Source organism: Bidens hawaiensis, unplaced genomic scaffold (genome assembly GCF_021521415.1).
Source record: "Bidens hawaiensis isolate Kalapana, Puna unplaced genomic scaffold, B.hawaiensis_p1.1 tig00021715_1, whole genome shotgun sequence".
Lineage (NCBI taxonomy): Eukaryota > Viridiplantae > Streptophyta > Magnoliopsida > Asterales > Asteraceae > Bidens > Bidens hawaiensis.
The window spans coordinates 21839-34558 of record NW_027493380.1 but is presented as its reverse complement, the minus strand read 5'-3'; the positions used below and the strand labels follow the sequence as shown (position 1 = coordinate 34558).

Genomic DNA, 12720 nt, shown 5'->3' with positions numbered 1-12720 from the left:
ATCTCAGAAAGTTCAAGACTTGAATGTTTGAGAGATGAAAAATTCGAGAGTGATAAGAGTACAATGGAAATCACAAGTGATCTATTTATACTCATCGCAATTAAAGCAACTGATGGAGTGCCAGAGGAGAGAGAAACCGCGGACCACCAGATGACTGACACGTCAAGCGAGAGATTCAAGAAAGTGCAAACAGGCTGTCAAGGGCGTCATACACGTCTTGTCAGTTGCCCCTAAGAAGTTTCTCTCTTCGCCACGTCATCATGATTATCCAACTCTCAAAAATTTCAAATTTCAAAAATATCTCCTAAGGATATTTTCCTCAAAACAGTTTAATATCCGCAAACGATAAAAAGGTTTCTTTTCATTAAGTAATTAAAGATAATTACAACAAAAACGGAAAGACAATTACAAGATACTAGAAATCTAGACCTAGTCTATGGGTTCGGAGCTGTTGTGTCTTCCAAAGCTTTCGGTGAAGTATCTTCGGACGAGTCATCCTCAGATTCATCACCTAAGTAATCCTTCAATTGTTGCACACCATCACTGGCCGCAGCAAATTCTGGAAGCTTATTTTGCCGCGTAAACACCAGGCTGTCATGGTCCTTAATCCGCATATTATACTCCTGCTTGACGTCAAGGCCATGGAGCGGATGACTTTCCGGAGAAACATTCGTCTGAGCATAAGTCATCCCTTCATTGAAACCTTTTATCCGTCCAAGTTGAGTTGAGGCAGTCATTAGATCAGTAAAGCTGTCAATAAGCTCTGGACTACTCTTAATATGTCGGATGACCTGGAAACACAAAAACACAGGTTATTCAGTATCAAGGCTTAAAACACATATAATGGACAACAAATGAGGAAAGCTTATAGAATCAAGTCCCCGAGTTAGGAACCATTGACGATCTTGCTCCGAACGCTCAGCTCGTATCCGAAGCTCTTGAGCCTCCGCAATCGCCTGTTGTTTTTCATTTGAGGCCGAGTTGGCACGGGTGTCCGCCTTTTCGCGAGCTTGCAAGAGGGAGTCATAAGCAGTTTGCATTTCAGAAGCACTCTTGTCTTTGAGTTCAATCTGCTCCCTCTATAGCTTCAGCTCTGCTTTAAGTTCTTGGATTCGAGTGCCTTGAAGAGACACTTGATTCTCCAGAGTTGAATTCGCCTCCTGAGCCCGTGCCAGATCATCCTTTTCTTTTTGAGCCTTAGCCCGGGCAGCCTCAAGAAGAGATTTCAGGTTTTCGCAGGCCTCTTTCCATTGGCGAGCAGCGGTAGCATTCCGATCCTGCTCACCCCTAAGAGCGATCTCCGCGTCCGTTTGCTTCCATTTAGCAGTTTTGGCCGCCAAACGATGCTCCTCAGCTTCTTTTTTCGCAGCCTCAGTGGCCCGATACGCTTCACCCAGCTTCCCGCCCATGGTACGCCATTCGCGCAAAATTTCCTGGCTACAGGCCAAAGTGTTAGCCAAGGAGATTAAAAGATCAGTGTGAAGGTCATGGCGGGAGCGGTCACGCTGATGCACCATTTCGGCTGGCGGCACGCAGTGCTTAATAAAACTCATACAGGTCCCGGGATCAGAAAATCGTGGCCCATTAGTAATATCCCATGGAGGGACGAACAAATCAAATCTATCCCCCAAGTTAGCATCCCCGTAGTAACGGGAACCTGAAATCTCAAGACGAACAGGGCTTGAGGACGATTGCGGAGGAGGAGGAGAGGCGGAGACTCGTCGATCCGGAAACCTTCCGCATTAACAGCAGGGCCACCCCCCTGAGAACCAGTAGCAGTACAGTCTCAAAAAGGTTGTCAAAAGGGCTTTCAGTCCCAGACTGGACGATTGGTTCATCCGCAGTAACCTCAGTTGGAGGGGTAGGTGGCCTATCTTCCGTTGTTTTCTCCGGAGGAGGAGACGGCGGTTTATCAGATTTGGGAGTTGGCGTGGGTAGCCTCTCAGATATGTCATCCCCAAAAATAGATGGATCTACAAAAAAGAAAGGCTATACTTAGTTAACACTTCAAAATAATATGTTACAGAAAGAAAAATGCATACCTTCTACTGTATCCATACGTTCCGCAAGACTATATTGAGGCTTCTTGGGACGTTGGGTTTTCCTTTTCTTCTTCAAAGATCCCTCTCCGGCGTCCGCGATTTTTGCAACCGCATCACCCGCTTGAAAGGACGAAAAGGCCCTCTTCTTCTCCAACTCTGTCAATAAATGAGAGACAGAAGAAAATTCAGGGGCATCGTCATCAGAATTCCTCTCCTCTTGAGAGGCAGAAAACTCAGAGGCATCGTCGTCATCATCACTTGATGATAGAATGGCGATCATCCCATCAGAAGTAATGGCATTAAGCGGAGGATGGTTTAGAACATACACACCTGTTTGAAAAGTGGCGTCCGAAATGACAGGTTCAGCCTGCACCTTCGTTGGAAAAAGAAATCGAGACTTGGTCTTCTCAAGGATGGGTTGGTCCCCCGCATCACGGATGCTCTTACGGACACAACCCCTATCCTCAAAGAGGGCGTTAAGCATAGAACTCTGACCTGAAAAGATAGAAAATCAGTCATAAAAAGATTCAAGGAAGAGAAAAGGCAATAAAGACAACTTACGTTCATTCAGATCAATGAAAATAGGCTCCATAAATTCCGATGGCCACAAGCGGCTCATGCCTGCCCACACTAGGGCTTCCACAGGCAACGCCCGCATTGATGTTGGCTTCGCAATTAGAGCGCGATACCAATCACGACCCTCGTGAGCGGCCGTGACAACGTCCGGAAGAGCGCTATTAACCGGACGACGGACCATGGCAACAGGTACCACGTCCTCGGAGATCCAAAAAAACTTATTACGCCAGTTGGCGGACCCCTTCTCGACTTCGTAGCCAAGACTCCTATCGGAAAAGCCTTGGCATGTAAACCAACCGTCACGGTTGGCAAGACGGTAAAAAACCGAAAATCGATCAACATGTGGTACCATGTCACGTGCTATACATACAAATTCATAGTAATGAATTCGCATTACAGCATGCGGGTGCAGTTGGGATAAATGGATCCCATAAGCAGTAAGCACTTTCATGAAAAATTTCGTTATGGGGAAACGGAAGTTCCCATAGACGAAATAATCATAATAGACAGCCATTTTGCCAGGCGGCGGCAGGCTGGCTATAGAACCCGGTGAAGGAAATTCCGGTTCCCACCCCGTGGGAATGCCGTAAGTCTCCAACAACTTCTCGTATTCAGAACGGTCCCATGAAATTTCTATCTCATCAACTTCGGTTTGAACGTTCGACATTATAATAAGCTTTGGTGAAGATATACGAAAGATTAGTATTGTATCAAAGAGAAAAGAAGAAGATAATCAAGAATCAAAGGCGATAAAAATTTCGATTAGAAGATATCTCTCACTATTTATACCCATCGCAATTCATGCGATGGGATATGAACAGTGGAGAGAGAAAGTCATCGCCTAATCAACAACCGCCATGTCACGCGGGAAATTCTAAAAAGAGAAAAGGTTGCACAGTCAGGTACAGTGACAGCCGTCAAAAACGTTCCATCACCTGTTCACGCGCCTGCGAGTGGTCAACTTGTCATTTTTTCATGATAATCTACACCAACAGAGGATATTTTCTACCAAACCTCAAAATTCAAAAACCCCCAAAATACATTAAGTCCAAAATTTCACCCGCATAAAGACTTCACGCGGAAGAAACACTAGACTGGGGGACTTATAGAGGTAGGGTACCAAAAAGACCCAAATACCCTTAAGTATCACCCGCGAGTCATAGAGAAAACTCTCATACACCACCCGCAGAACATATGGATCATCCGCATAACTCGGTAGAAGAGGAACGTCCTCACACCACACGCAGAAGCATCCAGACATCCTCAGAAGTCATCTGCGAGATAGGACATATGTCCGCTAAAATGACCGGAAGGCAATGCCAACTGGACAGCTGTCACGAGCTAACTATCCTCTAGAAGAGTACCCACAATTGTTACTTGAAGAATACGTGACTCGCCAGCCAATGAGCAAAGGACACCTGGCCAGGTTGTTATAACCATGCACATGGACAGGGTATGATCCGTCCTATCGTCAGACGACGCGTGTCCAGGTTGTTATACCCATGCACATGGGACGTATAGCTCAACCTATCACAAAGGGACACGCGTCCAGGCAGTTACCAATATCTTCTAGAAGAGGACAGCTGTCCCAATCACCTTCCTACATCCTTCGGCTATAAATAACTTGTCAACCTGCATGAGGCATTCATTCATTCACAATCACTCTGACTTACACATACTCTGACTACACTTAGTCTGCTTAGTTTTCAATACTTTCTCATTTACGAACGTTACTGATTCTCACGCCGGAGGGTGGTTACAGGAAGACCCCCCCTCTTGTCCTTCCTGTAACGAGATTCACGGTATCTGTTTATTCTCACGCCGAAGGGTGGTTACTGGAAGACCCCCCCCCCCTCTTGTCCTTCCTGTAACGAGACTCACGGTATCTGTTTTGCAGGTTCCGATAATTGGACTTCGGGAAGTTATGCTCATACTGTGTTAGTAGTTATCGTATTTTACCCTGTGGACTCATTGGATCTAGGACCCATACCCGGGGATTGGATCCGTGTTTCTTCATATATATATATATATATATATATATATATATATATGGAAAAACTGCCGACTTGCCTCAATTTGGATGGTTGCATACACATACCAAAAATACTAACATCAATAAAGTTCATGAGTGGACCAAATGAGGTTAAAACATGTGCCATGACAATAAACCAACTCACTGAAATGAAAATAGTAGCAAGCCAAGTACTATGAAACCATAAATTCTATGCCAAAAAAGTAAAAAAGGTAAAAGTTACAAGCACGTTAAGTAGGGTACAACTTTTCATAGATTGTTCATTCTTTTCAAGTAAACACTATTCTTCATCACTATCATTGCCAAACACCGACGCAATAGGCGTTTTTGCTTTCTTCGCAACAAACTTGCCAGAACTCTGCATGAAACATTAAAAAACATAACGGTCACTCATAAAACAAAGATTAAAACAACAGTAAATTTGACCTAGGGGTGTTAAAAATAGGTTACACTCATGCATTGTCGGGTGAAACACGATACAAATCTGAAAATTTAACACAGACCCGAACACAAAAATTGTGTCATAATCATGAACCTGAATATGACACGATTTTCGCGGATTGGCCTGATCTTAACCCTTACATTTTTTGCATATTAATACTCTATTTAGACTACACCCAAACTAGTGAATTTCGTGTTAGGCTCATCTCATACTCTCGTGTTAAGAGACATGATTTGAGGTTTGGTAGTTTAGAACTCAAACCTCATCTCATACTCTCGTCTTTTAGAAGTTGTTAAGTACCTTGGATGCACTGACTTTTGATGAAAATCCAAATTTCAACGCCTTTCTTTGATCCTGATCCACCAGAACATTAGCACTCTTCACAGGGTGATTACTTTTTTCAGTATCCTCTTGTTGCTGCTGCTGTTGTTGCTGTTGTTGTTTATGAGCATCGGCCCTAAACAACCAGGTACAGATATTAAATTAGATAGGTTTAAGTGGTGACCAATTAAGTGATAATAACAATAATAAAAATGCTAATTAATGGAATATAATGTGTAAATGAAAGAAGCATACATTTGAGCAAACTTGGCCATCTCTCTCTCCTGGCGCAGTTGTTCACGTTTTTGCCTGTCGTCTCGGCTGCTGCTTCCATGCATTTCTCTCATTTCTTTAAAACGCTGTATAAGTGAAAAAAGCTCAATCACAAAAACATATAAAGGTGGCTTTGTGGAAAATTGGGAGGGTCAGGTAACAAGCTCATTTCATGTGGGTCATTTTTGGTCTAGATTTGGCTGAGTTGAACTAAATCACTTTTCGACTAAAACGTATCAAATATATGATTACAAAATATTATATTTCAATAATAACCTAATATTTTTAATAAAGTGACTCACACGAGGTTTCATTTATTAAAGATAAACTTTGAGATACTCCTGATCCGTTTCCCTTTTAGCACTTACTTATTTGTGAACGTTTGAGAGAAAAGTTAACCCAAACAAACAAATTCATAAGTGAACAGGTCAAGTTGCAGTCTCTAGATTTGGGAAAATGGACAGTCGGATAAAGGGCTCAGTTCACGTGGGTCCTTTTTTGGTACAAACCAGACCAAGTTGACCAAAACACTTTTTGTCCAAAAACTAAAACTTATCGATATAATTGATGTATCAAATATGATCAGCAAATTGTAGTTCAATAATAACCTAATACTTTTGAATAAAATGACTTAGGGAGGATTATTCATTGGAGATACACAGTGGGCGACTTCTGATCCATTTGACCCATTTCCCTTTTTAACAAATTTTCATTTGACCTGTTGGAGATAAAACTTAACCCGAACAAACAAATTCACAAATGCATCGGTGGAAGTTGCGTCCTCTAGATTTGGCAAATTGGGCGGGCCAGATAAAGGGCTCATTTTTTTACAAATCAGGCCGAGCTGACCAAAAAACACTTTTTGTCCAAAAATTTGAACTTTTTGCACTAACTAATATATTAAATATGGTTAAAAAAATTATATTTTAATTATAACTTAATCCTTTGAGCAAAACGACTTAGGTTATACTCATTCAAGATACACTTTGGGGAACTTCAAATCCATTTGACCCGTTTCCCTTTTAGCACTCTCTTACTTGTGACCCGCTAGAGATAAGACTTAATCCAAACAAACAAATTCACATGTGAATGGGTCATTGCAAATTATAAATCTGATTTTAATCGAGTGAGACTTGAGATTACCTTTCTATGATTGTGATCATACGAGCTAAGGTGACCTTCAAATTCAACTGCTAACTTGTACTGCTTGTCACACAGCTCACAATAGAAGACCTTCCGTATTTCCTTGACCTCGGTTTGAATCTTTTGCTCTCGATCCGCCATAACCTGGATTTTCATAATGTGCAGGAATGGGGCAGAACAAGAAGAAGCCACCAGGTAATAAAAACTGCATTTGATTCCCCATCAAAAGACATGCATATATGCTATATGCTCTGCCTTCTGCTATTAGATATATGTAGGTTTCAGAAATACTCATTAACCTTAAATTAGTATTATCTAAGGTTTTAATTAATTTATTTATGTTACTGTTAAGTTGGAGGTGAAATACAAACAAATACCTCTCGTTTCTTTGCAATTTCTTCGGTTTCCTCAAGCTCAATGTCGAGTTTTCTCCTTTGAATGTTTTCTTCTGCAGTAAAGAAGTCATCTTGCTCTTGTTTCCCGACCCCTAGTTTTGAATCTCGTAGTCCAGCCTTGATGGGCTCGGTCATACCTGATAAATCATTATATCGAAAACTAAAACTCAAGATACCTCTTTCTAGCGCACACATACATACACACACATATATATGTATACACACACACTCTCTCTCTCTCTCTCACGCACATATATATACGAAGAGAGCGAGCTGATCACAATAAGAAAGCGACCCTAACCTAATCATAGTTATTAAAAGACCTCGCTTCTTGCGCCTAGGCCCATTTTTTAGGCAAGGCTCAATAAATGCGCTTCTAGTTCCTAGGCGAGCGCTTCAGCATCGTCTGTGCCAAGAACATGAGACGATAAAAGCCAAGCAAAAAAACACAAGGAGAGCTAATGTGCCATTAAAACTAAGATCTAGGAGAGGTCAAAGACATTATATTGATACATTTTGTTATTCAAATTCTGAAATTCCATTTGAATCTTGACTACTTTAGAACTTTTGGTACTAATTAGATGATATTAAATGTTATATAATAGCTTTTGTTTATTATATTTGAAGGATAGTATTATTTTTCATATTTAAAATATATTTTAATTTTTTTATCTAAGTGCGCTTTTTTCCCCTCAGACCCTCGCTTTTTTTGCGCCTTGTGCAGGCCTTAGGCGAGGCCTAAGCACCTTAAGTGCGCCTAACGCATTTGATAACTATGAACCTAATATTATTATATCTCAGCATGAAACCAATATAACAAGAAAAGGAAAGACACATCAATAAGGCTTTCTTGGTAACAATGGCGTCCAGCTTTTTTACTTGACTAAAACAAAGAACTATAAACATCACAACGAAGAAATATAAGCAACGAAGTAGATGAGCCTCACTAATAAATAAAGTCTTAGAACAATCAAGAACACTAAAGATGGCAAGATGATGAATAAAATAAATGATTTAGATCTTTAAAAATATATATATTTTGAAGGTTCTGTGCATTCTAAATAGACTTTGGGTGCTGTTTAAAAAAAAAACTCCAGGACACATTTGCTATTTAGCTAATTTCTTTTTTCCATTAAACAGTTTACCCATTTGTAATTAAAAAAAAGCCCAAATCGACCTATTGAAAAGTACATGGGTCCAAATTGCCACATAAATTAAACATTACTTCCCAATCTTCCATCGAAATACAGAAGGTTAACAAATTAAAAGACCCCTCAGGCTTGAACCTGTGCTTGGTAATAAGAATGGCTAACCATTTGTCCGAAAGCAAGTGAGTAGGACTCAAACAAAACAAAAAGAAGAAACACCAAGGAAAGTGAGCAAAAATAACCTCACATGGTGAAGCATTATATAAGATATCAGTAATAAAACTAATATTGCGGGCAGAAAGAAAGATGAAGCAACAAACAGCGTTCTAGAAAGTGATTACAGAAGCTATGCAGCCAAGAAGCTTATAGGGCTTAATGCAAATTATGCAATGCTTGAGCATTTACATTAAACCGTATCATTTCAAACATATATGTTATTACATTGCAATGAAATTAGAACAAACTTTGAGTTTACTATAAAAATAAATAATATAAACATAAGAAAGTCATTGAGTATGAGTCATAGTTATTAAAAGCGAGCGCTTTTTGCGCTTAAGCGCATTTAAAGCGTCAGGCGCATTAATTGCGATTTGCATGCCACATACATTTAAAGGGCCATCATCTTTTCCCAAATCCCCCATGCGTATTAAATACCATTTAAAAACCCGTTCCTATTCTTTAGGAGTCCCTAAAACTCCATTTGAAAACCTATTCCATGCGTATTAAAAACCTATTTTTATTTTTTTTTTGCTTGGAAGGAATTGTGTCTGTTTAAACTGCCTGACTGCCCTTATAATGACCAGGTAATTACGCAAGGATACGTTTCCAGGATCGAAAGGTAAATTAATTTCATGACAATTAGGTTAGGTTAGGGTGCTAGTTTCACCAGAACCTATATATGTGTTGCATGTAGAAGACCTACTAATGTAAGTGATATGAATAATGAATTTCTGAGCGTGAAGTTATGTGCGTACCTTGCTCATTCTTCCCAAGACCTTTCCCTTTCCACCCCATCTTTTGAAGAAGGCGAAAACCAACATTGGATGCCGTTAACTGTGTGTCTAATGATGCTTGTTCAACATTATCAAGATCCACATTTTCTACTGGTCTTTGATTAATAGGTAGGCGGAATTCTTCAGCTAATTCTTCAAGAACAGAAACATCATTTTCCTGTACCGCTTACAAAACTAAAACAAATCAATACACTAGCATTACATGTATACAGACATTTAATAATAATAATAATAAAATTGTAGAATAAATAATATGACCTCATCTGTTTTAAGTTGCCTTTTTAGCATGTGTTGTCTACCATTGTACCTTCGGTTATCCATTTCAATACACTTGAAGAAGCTGCCGGCCAGTATCAGATAAACATATTAAAGCAATTAATTGGTGATATATAGATCTTGGCTGAATAAGCAGTAAACAAATACAAACATTAAATTAGACTGACAGACCATGTCGAATTAAATACTTAAAAATTAGTACCTGTTAGGTCCAGCAAAGGTGGTTGAATGATACAAGAACGGTGTCGTTTGTAAGATTCTTGATTGATTGATTGATTGATTGATTGATTCAGAGGCTGCTTTATTATCCTTCGATTCGATTTGGGGATACTACTACCACTACTAATGTAATGTTGTTGTTGATTTACGGGGTGGCTTTGACTTTTATGGCTGGGTTTTCTAGGGTCACCAACATCACACTTTTAACCAATCAAATTATAACCAATCGTAAAGAACCCATTTTAACACTAGTGATCGGTTTAATAAATATTTGAAAACCATTAAATGCCGGTTGGTTTTGATTAAAGATAACTTCAAACCTCCCGTTTGTTAGTAACATCTCCTTTTATGTATAAAAATATATAAAAAGAATTATAGTTTAAAAATCCATTGCCCCCGATGCTACCCCTTTGTTTGATACATTTAGGTCCCTTGCCTCCGATGCTGCTACGTTTTTAAAAATAGTTCAGCGGGTCGTGCACAGTAACTCAACACCGCCGAAGAATGATAACTTTGTTTTCAATAGGATCGGTTTTATCATTCAAAAGGGATGACGGCGCAACTTGTTGCCCACTTATCTGCCTCTATATTATAATTTGATTTTTTTAAGTTAAATATGAAGTGTCTATGTTTTTAAATAAGTTTTTTTTAATATTGTTAAACAAGCAACTAACAGGAAGAATGACAATTTGAAATGTGAGATATCTAAACAGACGTTAAAGTTTAACATTGTTTTAGTAATACTATAAAACTGATGCGCATAATAATAATAATAATAATAATAATAATAATAATAATAATAATAATAATAATAAGTTTTTCATATGTGCTCGTGTTTGTATATATTGATGTTAGTATTTGTCCAAAAAAATGAAAAAGAATAAAAAAGAAAGAAAAAGGTGAAAAATCAAAGAAAAGCTCAAAAAGAGTCATTGTTGAGTTAGTTTCGTTTGTAAAAAAGTTACTGAGTTTATTTGTTTGTTTGTGTGAATACATTGGGTTTCATCCACCATAAGTCAGTAAATAAATCTGTTTCCGCACCCTAACCTAACCCACAACAAAATCTTAGTCTTATTCTTTTTGCAACTGGTGGGTAATGAATAGAGATATGACTAGCTTGCATGCTTATTACTTTGTGTTCATACAAAGAGGGCAGAGAGATACTAGCACGTGGGAGAAACAGTACACTGTGGGGATCGAAGAGATGTGGTTCCAAACCCCGTTGATGAGCTCGAGTAAACAAAAAAATGGTCTTAGATCGCACTCACGTATCTGACCTTATCAGCTTATAAAAAGTCAGCGACACCACTTGTGGGCAGGAGACCAGTCAGCCGTAGAGGAGACAAACAGTAGGTAATGACAGGTCCACAAGCCAATCACAGTCCAAGGTTTCTAAATTGCGACAACTAGGATGATGGGGAACCACAGTTACACAATGGACCAATAACAAAATGCCAGCACTGTACATCCTTCTCACGGTCGTCCTCGCCAACCAGCTGTCACGACCAATTAGAGGCCTCGTGCATGCTCTCCCATAAGTATAGAAGGCTCTTCTAGACAGTGGCAGCTTGGCCAATACTTCTCTACCTCTCTTGCTATAAATACATACTTGGAATAATAGTTTAAGGATCATCTTCCCTCACTCTTACTCGTATATTTCTCTGCACTCCGAATATTGATTCTCACGTCGTATGGTGATTACAAGAAGACCCCCCATCTCCCTATTCTCGTAACGAAACTCACAGTGTTCTGTTTACAGGTTGCAATAGGATTAGAACTTGAGAATATCATATCAAAACATAACCCGGTCGAGACTAAGTCTTGATCCTTGGATTAAGTTTGTGTTCTTCACCTATGGATGGCAAAATAAATCCATATGGAATTTTTTTATGTCAATATAGGTTAATTTTAAGAATGAAATTGGCTTGGATGGGTCACAAGAATTCTTTAAGAAAGTCAGGATAAATTAGAAAAATATAAGTGACTTTTATTAGCATGTTAAAATGGGCCAAAACAAAATACTCAAATTATCCACAATCATAATTATCTAAAATTATCCAATTCAAAATACCTAAATTATCATCAATATGTATTTCAGTTGTGGTAGGTGCAAAATTCATAGCCCACCACCGGTACACGTGAAACCCGTAACCCGGCATTGGTACACGATTTGCACCAAAAGTCAAATACTTTGAAATGAAACTAAAAGGTTGATTAAGCTTAAACGAAACCAGCCGCCAAAAAAATGAACCAACACGGAACCGACCAAAAGAAAAAAATAATAAATTTATAAACTTATATAATCGGAACCAAACCAAAAGGATACACAAATAACTTTCCATAACTAAAAGAAAAACCCGAAATCAAACATAAACTGACCAAAACGAAATAAAAGAGTCAAAACCGAACTGAAACAAAATCGAAAAAAACTTACCAAAACTGAACCGAAACGACGCCGAACAAACAAAACTAAAAGAATGAAAAATGGGAACCTGACCCAAACTAAACCGAAAAATTGACCAAAACGACACAAAAAAACGAAAACGAACAGAATCGAACCTGACCAAAACGAGACAAAATTATGAGAAAATGGGAACTGAACCCAAACTAAACCGAAAAAACTGACCAAAACAAAATTAAAAAAACCGAAACTAAACCGAACAAAACAAAAACCCGAAACCAAAACGAAGCTGACCAAAATGAAACAAAAAAATCAAACCAAAACGAAACAGAAAAAAATCGGAACCAAACCAAAACGAAACTGACCAAACCGAAAACGAAAAATTCTACCAAAACGAAACAAAAAAAACGAACAAAACAAAACAAAGAAACCAAAACTA

The 12720-nt window shown here is 38.8% G+C and overlaps 1 protein-coding gene across 1 annotated transcript; it reads right to left on the bottom strand.

Annotated features, from left to right (window-relative positions):
- Positions 1 to 4793: 4793 nt before the first annotated feature.
- Positions 4794 to 9906, bottom strand: LOC143564094 (uncharacterized). The gene is made up of 8 exons (XM_077051477.1): positions 9877 to 9906; positions 9644 to 9735; positions 9347 to 9542; positions 7207 to 7361; positions 6830 to 6973; positions 5669 to 5772; positions 5393 to 5549; positions 4794 to 5008 (listed from the first exon to the last, which is right to left on the bottom strand). The coding sequence occupies exons 2-8, from the start codon at positions 9704 to 9706 to the stop codon at positions 4931 to 4933; spliced, it is 897 nt and encodes a 298-aa protein (XP_076907592.1). The 5' UTR covers positions 9707 to 9735; positions 9877 to 9906; the 3' UTR covers positions 4794 to 4930.
- Between the last annotated feature and the right edge of the window lie 2814 nt (positions 9907 to 12720).